The 19,823-nt window shown below is 37.0% G+C and overlaps 1 protein-coding gene across 4 annotated transcripts in view; it reads right to left on the minus strand.

Annotated features, from left to right (window-relative positions):
* Positions 1-5,327: 5,327 nt before the first annotated feature.
* EMC2 (ER membrane protein complex subunit 2) overlaps positions 5,328-19,823 on the minus strand; it is a 33,264-nt gene continuing 18,768 nt past the window's right edge. For 2 of the 4 annotated variants that reach the window (XM_061447867.1, XM_061447869.1), the window contains 6 exons: positions 16,250-16,335; positions 16,027-16,086; positions 14,184-14,265; positions 12,972-13,082; positions 11,436-11,540; positions 5,328-5,472 (listed from right to left, as the gene is read on the minus strand). In XM_061447867.1, the coding sequence (XP_061303851.1) occupies positions 5,386-5,472; positions 11,436-11,540; positions 12,972-13,082; positions 14,184-14,265; positions 16,027-16,086; positions 16,250-16,335 (531 nt within the window). In that variant the 3' untranslated portion in view covers positions 5,328-5,385. Of the gene's footprint in view, positions 5,473-11,435; positions 11,541-12,810; positions 12,853-12,971; positions 13,083-14,183; positions 14,266-16,026; positions 16,087-16,249; positions 16,336-19,823 lie in introns of those variants that run through there. The other 2 variants (XM_061447868.1, XM_061447870.1) reach the window with 2 other exon arrangements.

The raw sequence follows: 19,823 nt of genomic DNA on the forward strand, positions 1-19,823 counted from the left end.
AAACTGCCTCAGTGTGGATTTTTGCTGTCTCTTCCCAGGAGGATTACATCTGCCCAGTTTAAAGTTTCACTTCCAAACATCATGTCCAAAACCTAAAAGCTTGCTACAGAAAAACTGTAAATTTAGGAAAAGATCCTCCATTATTTGGAGGAAATTAGCATTGATCCTAACAGGAATCTTATTTAAGTGTCCTGGGTTTAGCAGTAGCAGTCAGTTTTTCTTCTTCTTGGCAGCTGGTGGCCCGTTTGTGAGATAAGTGGTGTTCCCATTGCCGGTGCAGGTAGGTTGTGATCTGCCCTAGTGGAAGCCCGTCAGGCACATTTCCTAAGTGAACGGTCACTCTAAACATGTCTTCATCCCCTGGTGGCCCTGGGGCAGATGCCTATATGATCATCAAATGGCACAAAGCACCTTAACATCAACATGGTGTTATTGAAAGCAGTTAAAACACACAGGGATGAGGAGAAAAACATTTTTTGAACTACAATTGCACGTTATTTTGTTTTAAACAGTCTTAAGCCTCATTATTGATGCAATGTAAAAGAAGAGCATATTTTGTCATCTTGTGCAGGGAAGAGAACTACTGGACCTATGCTGACTCACCCGAGCCGAAAGGTGGCTCTCCCTATCTCCAGCCATCCCTTTGACCTTGGTTCAAGGGCCTTCCATCTGGAAGTGTTTTTCCGAAGCTATTCACTCCATGCTTTTCCACACACATACAAAAAGGCCCAGTGACTGTGAGAACCAAGCTGCAGCCACCATGATACCACAAGTGATTTATTTATATACTTGCACTTTGTTCCGTGTGGGTAACATCCACCCTCTTGCATTCTTTGTCAAGCCCCCACAAAGGAGCTACCCAGACTGCAGATGTTTCCCAGAACAGGCCTGCTGTTCAGTCCAAAAGTAAAGGTCCTTATGCTGACCTTCAGGTGTGCACTCAGTGCACTGAAGCTAAGAATGTGCAAAACCTTTACGGGTCAGGATCAATCCCACAAACTGATCCATCTGTATCCTCACCTCTACACTGAGCTCCAACAGAACTGATAGGGTAATACATGGGCACGGATCTCCTGCAAGATTCCTGCTGTGCAGAGGCCAAGGGGAGAAAAGCAAAATACAGAGCACAGTCCCTTGCAGGGGCAAAATCCTGCAGGCAGATCCACACCAACATTCAGCCCTACCAACAGCTGGTGGGAACTCACATCTGTATTGGGTCTCCAGGTGCATGTACCCAAGTCCCTGCTCTGCACGCTCCAGGCCATGCTGCTCTGCTCTTATGCAGCCCTTTTCAGCCACAACTGTGCCCGCCCACCACGGATGCTCACCTCTGAGACCTTAGCACAGATGAAGAGTGTTTTCTTTGCAGCTTGGCACACAAAGTCCTACTACAGCATATGGGTTGAACAGGCCTTTGTGCCACTCTGCAGCCTTTCCTCCATTCAGACAAGCATTAAGGATTGCACTGCTTTATACAGGGGATTTCCTCATCACAAAACAAACTCACCTATGAAGTACACTGATAAATGTTTTCCATTTCACATCCAGCAGCTGAAAAAGAACTTCCTTTACATGAGGTGGGTTCTGGAGGGTTGCTTTTTTGTTTGATTGGTTTGTAGGGTACTGCTTGGGGTTTTCTGGGGTTGGTTTTGGGGGTGTTTTGTTGGGGTTTTGTTTGTTTGGGGGGTTGCTCTTGGTTGTTTTTTTTTTATGTGGATTTTTTTTTTAAGAGGCAGTAGATTAATGACCACTTATTTCTGAAAACTAGTCTCTAGGTTGAATCCAACTTCGAGACAGTGTCTATCAAGAGAATACGGATCTATAAGGCTGCACAGTTGTCCCAAATAAGACTAATAACTAATTTCAAGCACTTTTTTCTCCAAGTAGACTCAAGTACCTATAGTTAGTTCTAAAACTCTATTCATGCCCCAAGCAATGCAAGAAATAAGTACTACATCAATCCATATTAAGCAGCATTCCTTTTCTAGACAAAATCATACTCCAGAACTGCCCTATCACTCTTCTACTCTGACACCAACTTGAGGAAGGGTGGGAGAACTGTATTCTCCCTGCATACAGGGGTACATACACACTGCATAGCACTGCTATGCTGGAACCTGTATGGTTTGGATTTTAATGGAGTGTTGGTTTTAGAGCTGAATATATGGAAGCTCTTGAATTACAAGAAGAATTATTATTGCAAACCTGACTACAGCTACAGTTGGTGTTCTTGGAAGATGAGGGTGCAAGTAACAAGAAGCTAACAAATTCGCGCCAGTACATCAAGTTTAATTTGCTTTTCTTTTCCCCTCCCTTCTAAAACTGGCTGAAATGCAAGTTCCACTGTAAATGCAGTGACTAGCAAACACAGATGCCATCAAAAACACAGCACTGCCAAGAGGAAGTCCTCCGTTGACTAATAACAGTTTCCAATAGCAAATGCAAGATATTCTGGGCACTGAACTGAAGAGATTTAGGGATATATTCTATACAAGATGTGCTTTTTGCAGCTACAGAATATGAACTGTATAACATTTGGACAAAAGGGTTTTAAGAAGTCACCGGTAACTTGAGAACATAGGCAGAATCAGGTTTGGTGGCTCTTCAATGACCTTTACTTCAACAGGTAACAATAAGGTTTCCCTGTCAAGCCTATTATCAACTTATGACTTCAAAAAATGAAGACACAAGTCATTGCTATAGAGTTTGGCATTACAGAGGTCTCAACTTTTTGCTGTTGACTGAAATATGAAAACAAAGTCTTTTATTTTGAAAAGAGGACACTGCTTGCTTGATACTATTATTTTTGTGTAGCATTTGTCACTGTCAGAGCACAATACAGAGCATAATCAAGTTCATTTGTCAGCTACATAACCCACTCTTTGAAAACCTCTTTTTAATGCAAGACAGCGTCAGTGATATATTACAAAACCAATTACTAGAACTGAAAATTACTTCTATAAAGATCCCATTATATCAAAGCTTATCCTCTGTACCCTTTGCTTGCTGAGAGTGCAGGACATTTCATATAGTTACTTCTCCTGCAGACATAGGATTTTGGTTTTCATTTGAGTATGAAAAATACCCTGAATTTCCACTGCTGGGATTCAGTAGTTCTATCAAAGACTGCCCACGTATTTTCATAGGAGTAATTTATTTTACCTTTGAAGTAAATACAAATTTGTCAGTTTTTAAGCTATACTACGTGGAGATTATGCCAAAATACAAGCAAAAAATCAGAATGTTGAATAGTAATTTCAAAAAGATGCTAAGCAGTAGTGAAAAGAAGGTTCTAAGCAGCCAAATGAGGAGAATTTGTCATCAGATCACTCAAAACAAGAAACAGAACAAACTTCCATACAGAGAAACTGATATATTATGTGCCCAAGTTGGACACTGTTATGTTAAAAGTTGCCTCTCAATAAAACATTATATCCGACACTTTCCAGCAGCATAGATGCCACAACTGCACAGGGATACTGCACTGCTGGTTTTAGTACCTTGGAGGTAAAATGTTATGCCCCACTAGGTAATTTTGGTCTACAGTACAGCTTCCCACCATTCTTAATTTCATAATGCAACCAAATTCTACGAGATGTAGATAAAATAAAAAGACTAATGAGCATTTACAACTCTAGGTGGCACACTCATACAGTAAAAGACTATAAATCTGAACAGAAATACATACGGTCACCCAGGATATTTTTTTGGATTTTCCACCTGATACATACAACATCTATCAGCAAATACTGCTCTGAGCTGGGTTGTGAATTAGTATTTAGAAGGATCTGCACTATTTCCCCAAGTTAGAATTGGGTGATTTAAAAACACTCTGCAGAAGTTGCAGTTTTATATTTCAACAGTACTGAATTAAGTTAATTTATGACTCCATATACAGCCAATTCTCATGGCATAGCACCCTTCCCACCACACTATCAAACTCCAACCTACTTCACGGATAATAGGAATAAGACCTTACATGTTTCTTAAAGGCACAGTCTCATCCAACAATCAGTTCAGTTACACACGTTTTTAAGCTTTGAACTTACAAAGGAAGTTTTTGTTGCTGCTTTGTTTTTAAGACGGAGCTCAGCTTTGGTTTACTACATCAAATCCACATCATAAAAAGGCCATTTTAATACACAGCCTTTAATTTACCCATCTACATAGTGTAGGCAGTATAAGAATCAGCTGCGATGGTGGTGACAGTCATAAAAATGACATTGCAATACTTTTATTACAGTGTGCCAAGGGTATGTTGCTGCTGTTATGCAATCTTCCTGAAGCCGTAATGAATGAAACAATAGCTGTGCAACAGAACTGCCATAGCGTACACCTGAACAACTTCAGGAGTGACTGCAAAATACATAAATTAGTGTTTGACTAATTATCTGAGTAAATAACCTCATGCCTAAAGACGAATACAATGTAGATTTACACTGTTCTAGATGTTTCATGCTAATGGTGTAAAAACACTGTATCCTCCAGCAAGTACAAGGCAGGGGAACAAGCTGTCTCTCATCCTCCCAGTGTGGTAACACTTGGCTACTGTGGAGAAGCTAACATACCACAGTGAATGGGCACCCATACTGTAGGTACAAAAACTAGTACAGACTAGCATGCAGCCCTGCCTTCAGATGGTTTTGAAATTCATGATGTGGAACATATGTACAACAAAGGACACACAGAGGAATAAAAAAAATGCACATGCATGTACTGACTGGAGAACTACGTGGACATGGAAGCATTTGCCCAAAAAGCCACAGAGGAGAATGTCTTTGGCCTGAAGCCAGTACAAGCACACCTCAGAAGCAAAGTACACAAATAAGTCTCTCCATTTCTTCAATACTGGATATCAAATCATTAATAAAAACATTAATGTCAACTTTTTTCTCCAATAAAATGTATTTATAATCACTCCTTGCTGTATAGTAAACATTTGCCAGAAAATGTACATCTGTAGCATGCTTTCACTCTTAAATATGCAAATAAGACACATATTGCTATCATCTGTCGTTCATCTACATACATAAATTCGTCATTTCCATTTGCAAGTCCAATAAATGGTCACTGTCATTTTTATAAATCATTTAACAAGTTTATTTCTACAAATTGTGACTTAGAAGCAGGTACTATAGATACAAAAATCTGAAAAGACTGATGTGCAGCACGTGTCATTTCTTTTTGTTGTCCAAGTGGATAATTTACTCATTTCAGTGGGCATTCATCACATTTCTCACAGCAGCAATAAATAGATATTTTACTTTCCATAAAACATTATTTTAGATAGCAGGTTAATCAATACAAAATTAGCATTTAACAGCATTAGGTCATCGCAGGGTGATCATGGTATTGGAAAATTTAATATTAGATCTCTGTGCCCACCTAAGACTGAGTAATTTGCAGGGTCTCCAACATGTCTTCCACTGCCTTCAAAGAGTATTTAGTTTCTTTCTTACTGTGACCTGCAAACTAAACAACAACAAAAGATTGTCACATATCAGAAATTCTGTGCATAGATCCTGCGCAAATACCAGTTCTAAGCATTAAGTACCAAAAATTAACTCTATTGACTACAAACTTAAAAGCATACTTACTGTTTCACTCAGCCTCAGTATTTTTACAAGCTACCTCACCTTTCCTCTAATATGTACTGGAAAATACAACAGAACTCCTTAATTTCACCACTTGCTCTGAATTTGAATATTCAGCACTAATAAATATTCCACTTTGAAACTGAACATTTATCTGAAGTGAGATCTTCCTGCTGATTTGCTTGCCTGGTAAACTTTAACATAATTTTTACTTCAGCTTTGATTTTTTAATGTGATCCAAATAACATATTATATATTAAACGTTCACAATTTAATAGCAGTAAGACTTGGACCTGTTATTGAAGCTAATCTATTTTCTATTTTTGTTACAGTGAGACAGTGCTACTTACCAAAATCTCCTGTAAAATAATCCAGTCACCACATAATTATATTTCATTATTCAAAGTAACTGTGAGTAATGACCTTGTATTTGAATGTAACCTCCTATTACAGCAGCAGTTTCAGGGAGCATTTGAAATAAAGTCTGTCTGGATAACAGAGTACAGCTTAACAACTACTATTAATGGCTTTAGATTCCCTAAGACACATGCAGCCATGTTTGCGAAAGAAAGAGGCAGAAGGGTAGGAGATGTTGCTCACCCCATACTGACCTCAAAAGGGTTTTTCTAACAGTGCTGATGATTCCCATCACTTACCATCCATATCTAACACAGCAGATTTATTGACTAGGTTGGTCTTTGCTCAAATGAAACTCTCAACGATTTTTAATACACCTGCATTAAAAAGTTTTGCATTTTGAGTTGGGAGGGGTGGCAAAGAAATTACAGAAGCAGTAACTGTAAGTTGCTGCTAGTAAAACACCCTATTCTCTACCTAAATGTTAACATCTAAACACTCAATAAATTTTCAATTTAATGTTTTTTATTTCAAATACCACTGGTGTCTCACATAGTTAGTCCTTGATTTATAATGTGTCCCTTCTCTCTTGCAATTAACTTAATTTAGCAAACTCTTCATGACCTGTTAAGAAAGATTAAGTCATCAAACCCAGGTAATATCACACCATCAACAAGCTGCAGGACCTGTTAACCTGCTTTTGACCCCCAGGCTACAATCTAACACTGGGACTCTCAATCAGTACTGAGCTCTTACAAAAGTAGTTTTGGCACAGTAAATGAAAAGCTATTCCAAATTAAGTCACTAGGAGAATGAAATGTTGGTTTTGTGACAGCACTTTATAGTTAAGAGACATACTAAACCCACTGTATTTTCACATTTCTGGATGATGAACTGATGTGCTGTGTTTTGACTTTAGCAGTACGCATAAACCCATTCTTCAGGTTGTGCAGTCTCCAGAGTGACCTGCAGCCATCAGTGTCAGAGGAAAATCAAATTCTTAAACACTCTCCCATTTAGGGGAAAGTAACTATTGCTTAGATCTAACTCAATACTCTTTTTGTTTGTTCTCAACAAGAACTGTCCAAGCAGATACCTGGGGAGTCTTCAGAAAAACAAGAAAATGATAAAACAGAGCTCAAAATCCTCCACTGAAAAACTGTTTCCAATTCAAAGCATTCAGAGATTTCAATACAAAGCACAGAAGCCAGAATATACTGTGGTCAAAAATCACTCCTGGCAAGACAGAGAAAGCACGCAGAGGAAAGCTTCAAAATTAGAAGAATTTCATTTTACCTCTCTTCAGGGACACTGAAAACAAAACTGACAGAAGACATTAGTTTAAAAAATGTTACTTGCTAATTTCAAGAGTGGTTGCCTTCATGATACTGACATGTACTTGAAGCTGAACAAATAAAACCAAACTCTGCGTCATAACAAACAGGAGTATACTTGGAAATGTAATCACTTCAAATTTGCCCTGACGAACAATTATTTTGTCTATTCTGCCATTACACAGCAATTTGACTGATTGAGCCGGAATCCATTTCTTAAAATCATGATTTAATTTTCTGTTTCCCAAATGGTTTGTAACAAAATCACCTCTCTCTGACCATAAATAACATGTGGATTGCTAACACAGAAGAATTTAGCAATGTACCCAAGAAGCATGTATCTGGAAAATTACTACGAGTAGGATCACATAAAAGATTTTCGTGAGCATTAATCAAACTCGCTTGCCTCTGCTGAAACGCTTCTACCAGAGGACATGCTAAACCAATTACCTAATTGAAGAGCACTAGGTAGCCATATTTTGTTTCGATGTTAAAATAACTGTGACTCATGTCGTCAGAACAGAAACACATTTCTTCACAGGGTCCACACAGAGAGAAGAATCTGGCTTCCCAGTGATAAGGCAAAACTGAGCTTATAATGAGAATAATTCTTTGAATAACGAGTATTTCTCTAACATCTGAAATGAAAGATTAATATTTTTTTTCCTACCCAGTCAATTAAACTTAAGTGGCCCAGAGAATAATGACCTTTCTTTTAGCGCATGTGCCAGCAGCCAGGAATTCCAGCTCCATAAGAAGCCCTTGCTACAAAACTTTTCTGTCTTCCTGCAAAAGCTTACATTTCTCCCAGATTAGGCACAGATGAGAAGTACTAATTAGCACATTTAACATTCAAGTAACTATATTAACCAGATGGAGCATCAAATATCAGTACTTTTTAAGAAAATTATTTCATTCAATTGTCCTTTAGCCCCATGTGTCCTGGTAAACAAACTGCTGCATAGTCTAAGCAACACTAGCAACAGTAAGGCCTTCCCTTTGATACCCAAAGACTGTTTTCTTTAATCTACAATAAATGTAAAAAGTTCTTCTGATTTCATACAGAAATGCACAGCAAAAGCAAAAATTAAGTGCCAAAGCAAACTGCCTGAATGAAAACATAAAACTGAAAGAAGAGGACCAGTGAAAATATTTTAAGCAAATTGCATATAAAATTAAAATGCAACTATAGCCAGTGCTGAATTTGAAAAAGTAAAGGCAGTTTTCAAAAATTACTGAGCAAACTGCTGGTAATTCAAGTTTAAATCCAGAGTGAAAAAGAAAATGGGGAAAAATCTCACTGCAAGCCAACTGCTTGCCTGTAACTTTTTGAATTAATAACTTCATATTTTAAGGTCACAAATCCGTATCATTTGTCTAGGCACTCAAGTCAGGATTCTAAATGCATCTTATTCTCTAGAACATGAATACTGGAAAAACTGCATTTTAACAGTAAGACGGTCTAGCTAATAAAACAAGTCAATGCCAAACTCAACAAGCTCTTAAGGCTCTCATTACACTTTAGAAAGTGCTTTAGATAATGAAGGAAAGTGGGGAGGATTTACAGAGATAATATTAAATATCTTGCTTAAAACCTGGTTAGACAACCCCTCATTAATGAAGGAATGCTGTAAGTGTTTCGACTGGCATAAGCAACCAAGGTTTCATCCTTAGGTCCAAGAGATGACAATTTTCAACTCAACATGCTAAGGGAGCAACAAATCAATACAGACTCACAGGGGAAACTGCCTCCTACTACATCACCAAACACCATTTGCTGTAGCAGCTGTATGTGGTATGTGACATATACACTGGAGTGGCCAAACCCTTCTGCTGTCATGTAACAAGCTCAGTAGGGCTGGGGCTAGGGCAGCCCCGTCCGGCTGTACTCACTAGAGCTTCTTGTGGTACTTCTAAGAAGACAGGGGTGTTCACACCATTTGCACACCAAATCCTAGCTTGAGCACTTACATCTCTGTACCAAAATTCCCCCTGTGATTAGTCAGACACGGTGTTCATCACTTTATGTCTGAAGCAGCTAAAAAGAGCAGCTGAAGTATGCAACATCACGAAAGTATGAAGTCACAAAGAAGCTACGACATATGTTTCAAATATATGTTAGTTGTGTTAACATGAGCTGTTCTGCATCAACCAAAAATCCTTAATGCAGGATTCAAAAGAGCTTCACAGAAACAGGGGAACTGCACTTTGCAGTAAAAAAAATCCAACAAGACCAACCTCCTCAAAACCCCCCACAGCCAGAAACCTCCTCCACCCTCCCCAATACAAGTCCTGTTTTGTTAGAAATGTTGTGATGTTAACAGGAAGCCATGTGGAGCAAAAAAGAAAGAAAAAAAGAGGCAAGCTTATCTGGCTGTAAGTCATGTAACTACAAACTGCCATAGTTAAACTTTCACTACACTTCGAATCAGGAGATGCCTGTTTCTAGGTCTTAATCTTGGTATGCCACATTCCACAGTCAACACTGGTTCTATGGTTCAATCCTGAAGCATCCTTTGGGCTGTTTCCCAGAAGTGCTAGCAAACGTCTACTGGTGGTAGAACTGGAACTGGAAACTTCAGTCACAATATTCACTTGCAGTACATGTTCAGAACCACTCTAACAGTTCATTTTATTGAGATGTAAAGCACGAATAACAGTTTTCACTATCTTCAAAATTCACACATCTTTTAAAATCTGTTTTGTTCTATCAACAGTGAAACCATTGTCTATCCTGTTCTTCAAGGGTTTGGTTTTTGCTTGTTTGTTTTGTTGTGTTTTGATTTGAGTCAAATTTGAATTTTCCATTACAGGAAATGTCAGACATACTGAAGCCAAAAGAAGTCCCACTTATTTATGGGACATCAGACAAAGTTGGTAACTCATAGATACCTTACTGTTGTGAGCAGGTAAATTAATGTAAAGCAGGGAGTCATTTTAAAGAGAAAACCAGAGAAATCAACTTCAGGCACGCAAGTATAAAATGCTTAATTATGTCCTCAGGGATACAATATTCTTCACTGTAAAGTACAGTCAGAAGTTACAGGGCCAATCAGAGGAAATGGAAAATACTTCAAAGTTGTAATACATCAAAACCATGTCACCCAGAAGAAGCTGCACTCCTGGCAATAAACTGAAATACTGTATTAAGAATTAACTGCATGGGCCATAAAAGAAAATCTAATTTAATTCCATAATAGATGGAGCTGGTCAAAAGGCCACTTGGTAGTATTAACTGTGAGACAGTAGCAGCCAGAGAAAGATTAAATACTGGGTTCTGATACTGAAATATTACAGAAAGAAAGGAGTGTTACGCGTATATAAAGTCTCTGCATTTAATACCAACATTTTTGCTCAGAAAAATTTAAGGGGAAAACATGACAGCATGATGCTGATGTTCAGGATTACCTACACATGAACTTTGGCAGGTCATAAGGAACAGCTGTAAGGGAGTCAGACATACTATGTCTGGGATGCATGGACAACAGAATCTATGAGCTAAAACCTGTTTTCATTCATAGTTATAAAAAAAATATACAGACTTATAATGCAAAAGCAAAATAGCTATTTATGCATAACTCTGCAAATAGCTGAAAAGCCTCCTCATGAGTTCAGTAAGCTTTGTGTCCTACAAAGTCAACATTTTCACAAATCAGGGGGCATTTTTCTATAAAACTATGCAAACCCAACTTCAGTCACAATTATTAAGATAATTATCAGGAACCCCATTAAATATGAGATTTGAAAGGTCAAAATAAACCGAAGGAAAATAAAATTCTAGAATTTTAATTTGTTTGTTAGTAACAGATTGAGTCACTCTAAGAATTAAGACACACCAAGTTTTATTAAAATACTGAGCTGTAGGACTGAGTCTTGGAGATCAGCACTGCACTAGTGTCCATTCAGTTAATGTTAGTAGAAAAGAAATCTGGTTAAAGCTATTAAGTAAATAATACAAATTAATCCCTGTAGAATACCAACTTTATATTCATTAAAGCTTCCAGGACATCAAAACACAAGTAGAACATAAAAAATCCAAGCAGATTATGCCAATTTACATATGTCATATCTAGCCTCTTGAGCAGCAGCTGATAAAAGCGCAGAAAAGAATTACACGGCATGATAAGACTAAAAACACTGATGTACTAACCTGGTATGCTCTATTTATTTGGTTGGCTGCCCAGCTGGCATATTTCATGTTATCTTTTTTCATTTTTGCACTTGCTTTTGGATTGGAGGCAATATGGCTGGCAGACTAGGAATACAAAAATAAATCCAGTGTAACTATAAAATAGATGCGCATGAAATTAACTGAGAGCAATCAGCACCTTTGCATTCAGAGCCCCACACAGAGCAACAGTAAAAAAAAAAGGTTAAAAATACCCAGTTACTGGTAAACAGCATCCAAATGAGAATTAGCTTAAACTTTTTAAACAATTGTTTGTTATAAATAAAGCTAAACCAGACTTCAGTTCAGTTGTGTACCAAGTCAGGAACCAAACCTGGACATGATCAGCTAATCCCAGTTGTTTTCCTGAAGTGAGGGTTATGAATTAGTTTCCTCCACTCAATTTGTTACCAGAAATGTTTTAAAATACATCACCTGTGTGTTCAAACTGCCATTAAAACGACATTTTTTTGGATCAGAAAAGCAGGTAAGACTACACATAAACTACACCCCCAAAAAAAAAAGAGAAAATAAGAAAAGATTCCTTAATCTCAGAGACTTCAATTTATATAAATAAAATCACTCTTCAAGGAATCATTGCTAATCCTTCCCACAACACCTGAGTGCAAAAGTACTTGAATGCAAAGAACCACAAGAACCACCAATGAAGAACCTCCAGGGAAGATTTTAAAAAGGAGCATGGAAGCCAATGGCTTCCATGAATTTATTCCAAATGAATAATACAGTTCAAACTCAAAGAATGTTCCCTTACAGCTATTTCCCTGAAACTACCTGCAGAAACAGGAAAGGAGCAAGACTGTCAGAGAAGCAGCCTCCACAAACTTGGAAATGCATTCTCCGAAGCCATGCCCAGATGCATTAAATTTGTGATATAGTACAAGGTCAGGGACCTAAGATGGGGCATAATTCTGTCTGGTTTCCTGAATTTGATGAAGTATTGACCAGTTTCTTTGGCATATACAGCTGAAAGCCTTTGTGGAGCATTTACCAGAGTTATCGACATTCTTTGGGGGACTATGAACATTGGGCATGTCTGTCAAGTAAAAAAGCAGCAGCCACAGCAAAACCAGATCCTAAAGCCTGGAAACAGCATTACAAAGAAATAAGGAGCCAAAAGGTAAATTAAAAAGGCTGCTTAAAAATTAAAAATAATAATAAAAAAAAGCAGCCATCACACTGTACTGGTACTCCTCAGCAGCTCACCATCCTGTAGAGAGGAGCATGGCTTTAAATCCTTATTCATGAAGTTACCTTCAGGTGCCAATAATTACAATTCTTTAAAAACACAGGCAAGACTTAAAGGTTAAGAGCACTTCAAGTAAGGAGTACTTACAGGCGTAAGACTGTCCTGTCAGTATTTAAAAACAGTGTTAATAATCTGTTAAACCAACAGAAAAAAAAACCACCCAAACAAGCCAAAATGATAAAGGATAATATACATGCATAAAAACATGCAACATAAAAATGACAACCTGGAAAATATGTAATTGTGCTTACCATGTAAAGTCCAAACAAAGCTCTCATATTTCGGTTGTTAAGCTTCAGTGCCTGCGCGAAATACTTTCTTGACAGCTCAAGGTTTTCAAGCCCCCCTTGAGTGTATTTAACCTGCAAAAATTATAAGCTCCTGAAACTTGCACATCATCTGTACCTGAGACATTCACTCTCGAAGCAAAGATATTATGAAACTTCACTTCAGGTTTGTTTCACATGATATTTCAAATCAGATGAGTGCTACCAAAGGCCAAATACTAGCTCTGGAGAAATCTGAGCTCTTTTCAATATACAAGTTTTTAAATATTTAATTATAGGAGGAAAAAAGGCAGCATTAATTTGCTGCCACAAGCATGAAAAGTTATTATTTTGCACCTTTGCATACTTACAACATTATAGCCTCTTCAGTAAAGTAACATGAACTTTAAATCTAAAGCTAAATTCTTACTACTATAAATCCATATTAACTTGCATGCGCTACGCCAGTACACAAAAGGCACCACAATGCCTTTCATTATCTACTCACTGCAAAACAGTGCACAAAGTTTAGGAGATTACTGCATTGTCTTTCTATTAATTTTTCTTGTTATTAGATCAACAAAAGGAGGGATAAATCCTAGAAGACATGCATTACAGTCTTTCTACTGGAAAGGTATTTAGACTTTCAAGTTTTAAAGTTAATCCGATTTTATCCACATTAACAAAACAAATAAAATCCATTCTAAGCAGATAAATTATAATTTAGGAAAAATAATAAATATCTGAAAAAAAGAGTGCAAATGGCTAAAAACCCTGAACTAAAACTGCTAAGGGCCCTCTCTCCCCCCAGTGCTCCTTCACACAAAATTTCCTATGTGTATTCCAAGATCTGGGTCCACAATAACAGGCAATATATCATAACCTCCTAGGCAGCATTGCAGTGGTAAAATTTAACTTCTCATGCACTTAATCTGAAAAGTGCATAAACACTTCAACAAGAATAGCTCATTTACATGAATTTTTACCTTCAATAATTCCTGCTCTTACTCTTCTATTTAGCAAGTAAGAAACCAGTTTTATTAACATGTTAAGTTCTATGAGATGTTAACATTGTCTGTGTACTCTATTAAATCTCTTGGGAAAAAGTTAAACCATTTTTATTCCATTTTCACCACTTCATTAACATAAAACCAGAATATGCATCCAAACATAACTGATTCTTCTGAAAATACCTACTTCAGCATATTGCTGACAATATAAGTGGTTGTGTGGATTAGTCATCATAAGCTCCTCTAAGCAGAACGCTGCCTTTGCATAGCTGAGGAATATAAAAACAAAAGTGAAAACATGAAGCAGAATATACAGGTTGTTTTTTCAGTGTCTTTACAACATGATAAACAAAGCCATACTTTTTTCCCCATTACTTCACTATTCACAATTAAAGAAGATGTTTTCTTTTTAAAGAATGTTTGAAAACTCAAGTTATCATTTCTAAATTATGATGAAAAGTATACAAAAAATTATAATCTATGTATACGTGGTAGAGCTCGTGGAAAACATTTAATATACTCATTTCCTATAAATAAGTACTATTTCTTATCAAGAATGATGAGTAGAAACAGGCATTTCATACTAAAAGACACTGAACTCAGAACACAAAAGAATTACTTTTTTCTACAAGAAAATTCAGCTGCTTAAGGACTGACAAATACAGACCACAGAACTGAGATAAAAAAAAACATACTAAGAACAGTCTGAAAATCAAATTGTTCAAATCTATATGTAAAGATAGCATTATACTAGTCCGAACAGACAGCAACTTACCATTAGAAAAGGCTAATACTTGTTCTTCAAATGAAAGGTTTCAGAGAGAATTAAAAAGTCAAGCTCAAAATGCAAGTTTATTTAATTACAGAAATCTTAGCTTCGTAATCTTTCAACTAACAGAGTTTCCTGCAGAATTTGCATCTTCTACAGATACATGATAGCACTGTTGAACAAGAGTTTACATGACAGGCTTCCAAATTTCAGAGAGGCAGTGTTTATAGAGAGTGTGGATAGATATTTAATATCGGACAAAAAGTAATTTTGCAATTATGAGACAATACTAAACTATCTGGATATCTAAATTCTAGATTATTCTGTAAATCAGCATTTGAAAGAGTTTAATGATTATTTTCTTTGAGAATGGGGTGGAAGAAGTGATGGGGGAGAAACCTTTCTGTCACAGTGAGAATTATTATTTCTTCCTTGAAAATCTGATTCTTTTACTACTCTCTGGAACGGAAGGAAGCAAACAATGTGACATAATTCAGGCTGGGCTGAAGAACTAAAGAAGGGGGGGGGGGGAAGATACGCCTTTGGGTGGAAGTTAGAATTAATGCTGTGATATTAGAAAACTTGCACTAAGGCTTTGAGCTAATCCTCTCACACTGGGATTTCCTCCTGTCACTATAGCAATAAGGAAAAGCTAACAAAAACATTAAATATCCAATAAGCAAGTTACTACAACATGCAGCATTCTTGATTTCATTGGGTTTTGTACCCAGGCGACCTGATGCCTCTAACTCTGGACCCATGTTTTGTTTTGCTGGTGTTTTTTTTAAGGTTACTAAAAGTTCTTACAGAGGTAAGCTAACAGAAACTCAGAAAAATATCAGTTGTTATTGATCAACTGATTTTAGAAGGAAAGAATTTAAGATCTATAAGACTATATAAGATCCAGTCAAAAAATCACCTGGACGAAAAAATATGGGGAAAAAAAGGTGCTGTTCCCTCCTACATGCAAACCACTTCTTTTAAAACAACAGATTAAAAAAAAACAAACAAAAAAAAAAAACATGACTGAAACATACAGGTAATTAAATAAACTGTTTCTTTTTTATAATCAAATGCCTTCGTAAAGCATTTGGTACTCAAATAAGGTCGGCAGTTATTTCCTGTTGATGCTTGTTATACTGGAAATGAGACAGCATACTTTCTAACACTTGTCCTTCAGGAAAAAAAATCATTGAGGTCTCTGACTTACACAGAGGTTTCAATTTAACAGTTTTTTATGTGGATTTAGCAAACAACTTACTCATGTTCATTGATGTAAAGTTCTGCAAGTTCATGCCAAGCTTCTTGGTCTCCAACAAATCTGTATAGAGAAGACATGAGAGGAGAAAAGGAAAAAAAAGAAAAGAATATGCAAGGGATTCTGTAAGTGGAAGCAAAAGCGTAAATCAAATGCAAATTCCATTTTAATTAAAAAGATTTATTAGAATAGCAAAACACAATCCGTATTCTTGTAAGACACTCACTGTTCCAGATACTCATTCAGCTCCCGGATGGCCTCAAGATTTTTCCCCTGGGCTTTTCGAATGGCAATCTTACGCTTTCTTGCTGCCTATGGATTGACATTAATAAAGGATTAGGGTCTCATAATTCCCTGGGTTTTTGTAAAGAAAGCAATTTGAGTGTGCAAATTATTATCTCAATACCAGTGGAATTCTGCTGCAGAGAAACTGCTAGGTTGAAGTTTATAAACATACCCTATGACATCCCACTGAGAGACTGAAAACCTCTTCATACAATCACATTATGTATGCTTTTCTTTGGAAGCACAAACTGTATGCATTATTTCATTCAAATAAACGACTGTCCAGATTCTGATAATTACAAAACAGCGGGGGATGTTAATCTTCAGCCATTCCAAAGACCCCCACCTTGTCAATCACAAGATCCATGACTACAGAGGAGAGATGGGGACGGAGTCTTAGAGAATCCCACAGATGCATCTTGATTACCACTGTATGAATATGGCTTTCAGCCATTTTTCAAGATTCTTGTTGGTGTGCTGAATGCCATCTTTAATTAATGTTAAATACACACCAATTTCATAAACAAGTCTCTCATCACTCCCAGAGCACAAAGTAGGCTCTTCAGTGTAAAAGCAATAGAAAATAGCTATTTCAATGCCAAAACTGAGCAGTACTTTGGTATGTACATGGAAAATGTATTTCAACATAAACCATATAAGAACAAGTTATAAGATGTAAAATGTTTTTACATTTTGAACTCTATGAAAGTTGTTTCAGACCACCAGCAGAAAAGATATGCAGAATTTTAACGTTGATGATTCTGTGCTTCAACACATGATTGCAGTTTGGGAATCTGGCAGAATAAAAGTGAAACCAAATTCCAGCATAACAAAGTTGGCCTCAAAGAGTCAACACCATCAGCTCATAACCCCTGTTACACCCTCCTGTGTGATCACAACCACTGTAGTCAGACATGAGAAGACAGATGGCCTGGTGTCTGTGATGTGTCTGAGTGTACACACACGCACACATAGATGTCATTTCTGCATGAGATAATATTAATGGGGGGGAAAAAAAATACACTTTTCCAGTAGTGAAGTCCCGCTGCTCGTTCCCCTGCTTGCTCTCATGCCATTTCATACCTTATAAAGAGGCTTTACAGTTGGGTATCACCTTATGGAAGCCTTGACAACTCCTCAACAAAACCTTAAACTATTTTAATCTTTGGCTTTAACATAGCTCTGAAATTTGTTTCTTCATGATGTACCTTCCTAAGATCACAGTCACATACACCCCAAAAGAGTTCCTGTATTTTTACAGTATTTTGAACATAACTATTCTCTTCATTAATTTCCTATCCTCTGATCATCACTTGAACAAATTAATTGCTTCCAGAAGAAGAGCACAGCATTTAAATAAACTAGTTCAAGCTACCAAAACAACACAGCTAGAAACACTATTAACACTAACTGTAAGTTTATTCTTCCATTTGAGATCATCCCCTTCACTTCCCTCAGAACCGTATATTTCATTAAAATTCAGTGAAAATTACTCAAGAGCGGAAAAAGCATTTCATTCTTCTGTTTAAATGCAAGGCACAGGCAGAGAAAATTCATCAGAACAATCAAGAGACAAATTAGGACACAGGCAGCTGGGGGGTTCACCCACAGTCATTTCGTTTTCCACTGCTTCTTTGTCAAACTGCAACCTGTGAAGTTTCATTCATCATTCTACTTTTACTGGGAGACATTTGGCTAAAAGCCATAACTGCCTCTGGAAATTTTAACTGCTGACCACATTTATCACTATAACAATAACACACACTGTTTACTTTTGAGGTTTTAAAATAAAGATTAACAGCATAATTAAACTTTTTAAAGACTAATTCCACATGCATATCATGCTGCTACTATTACTAAACAAAAATACAAAACAAAAAAAAACCTAACCAAAACCATTGCTCTCCATCACATTTTAAGAAGAGGTCCCAAAGCATTTTGTAAAGTAGCTCCACATGCTTATGGTGGGGACACCAGGGTAGTGTTAAACTCACTACCCAAAGCCGGTATTATACACAGCCCAGTGAACTGCCCACTGAGCCTGAAACATGAAAGAAGGGAAAGTGGGGATAACAGCATGCACAGTCAAAGGAGCGTCTCACGCAATTATGGCTTACGATGACAGAAGCTTCTTCGCAGGTAACAGACTATCTACTATAAAATTTAAGTTTTAGATTAAAAAAACAGCTGTTATTTTTAAAACATAAAGAAAAAAGCAATCTAGAGTCTGATCAAAACTGAACTGCTAGAGAACGGAAATCATCTGTTTCATTTATAAAATCAATCAATGCCTTAATTCGCAACAGCAAGCAGGCACAGAGTACGTAAGCCACCCTTCTTTTTTGTTTCTAATGCAACTCTTTTAACTGCATGCAAGTCAGGCCTCCAAAAGAGCCTTGAAAGATATTTTTTCTATGGCTGCTTTATTTCTTAATCACAGCACTCCCAAGTAACATAAATCACTGGAACCTCAAGACAAATTTATTTATAAAAAGCTACAACTAGTTCTAGTCACAAACATTAACTAATGTTTGTCTATAATAAGCATGTCGCCTCATGCAATCAAATAATGAGGATAAAAGGATTAGACATAATTAACATGTTCACGTTAAATGAATTACGTGTACATTTGACAGAATTTATCTGCATCTAAACTACACTAAATCCCACAAAATTGCTGCAAAATTACATTTTTCTTATTTGAGGAAAAATAGGATTTAAAACCTTTTTATCCACCCTACTTATCACCAGAAAAAAAAGGCTTGAAATCTGCACTCCCATCACCCTCAAATAAACCTGCAAAAGTGATGGGTAAGTTTATTTACAGAGAACCCGCAGCTCACTAAAAAGAGGCTCAGCCACTGAGAGCAGTGCTGACAGTCAATGCTGTATGGTAGCACAGTTTTCGAAAGTGTCGTTAAAACCACTGGGAAGAAGTCAGTGAGGATGTAGTGGTTTTTTTAAAGCAATTGCTAACATTTTTCCATCACGTAAATAAAACTGTAACACAAATATTCTGAACACATTGCTGAAAGACATACACATAGGTGCTCAGTTGATCTGAAGTGTTCAGATCTGTGATACCCAGGAGTAGTAAGACAGGCTAAAAATAAAGACATGAAAAACAAACCACTATTGCTTTTATCTATATTCACAGACTACACCTCCATCTGACTTTCTAGTTTATCTTTGGATCATACAAACTATCAGTATTTTTTTAAGTGAAAACTGAAATCCAGTGACTTCAGTAGTCAATAATTTAACAAAACCATATATGAAAAAGTCTGTACTAAAATCAGGACACAGGCCATTTGGAGCACTGTAAACATCTTAATTCTTGTTCTGATTTATACCTTTCCTGAGCCACTCTCTAGCTCCCTGTGTTTATCAGCTTCCTCCTCAGTGAGCTGGGACTTGCACTCCGTATGCTGAGTATCCTGAGGACAGCAGCTTAGCTAACCACCATTTACACACATAGCATCAAGCTTTATTTCCATCAAATTAAACAAAATGTT

The sequence above is a fragment of the Pezoporus flaviventris genome, unplaced genomic scaffold (genome assembly GCF_033815535.1).
Source record: "Pezoporus flaviventris isolate CSIRO_AGI_PZ_B2104156 unplaced genomic scaffold, CSIRO_AGI_Pfla_v1 ptg000007l, whole genome shotgun sequence".
Lineage (NCBI taxonomy): Eukaryota > Metazoa > Chordata > Aves > Psittaciformes > Psittacidae > Pezoporus > Pezoporus flaviventris.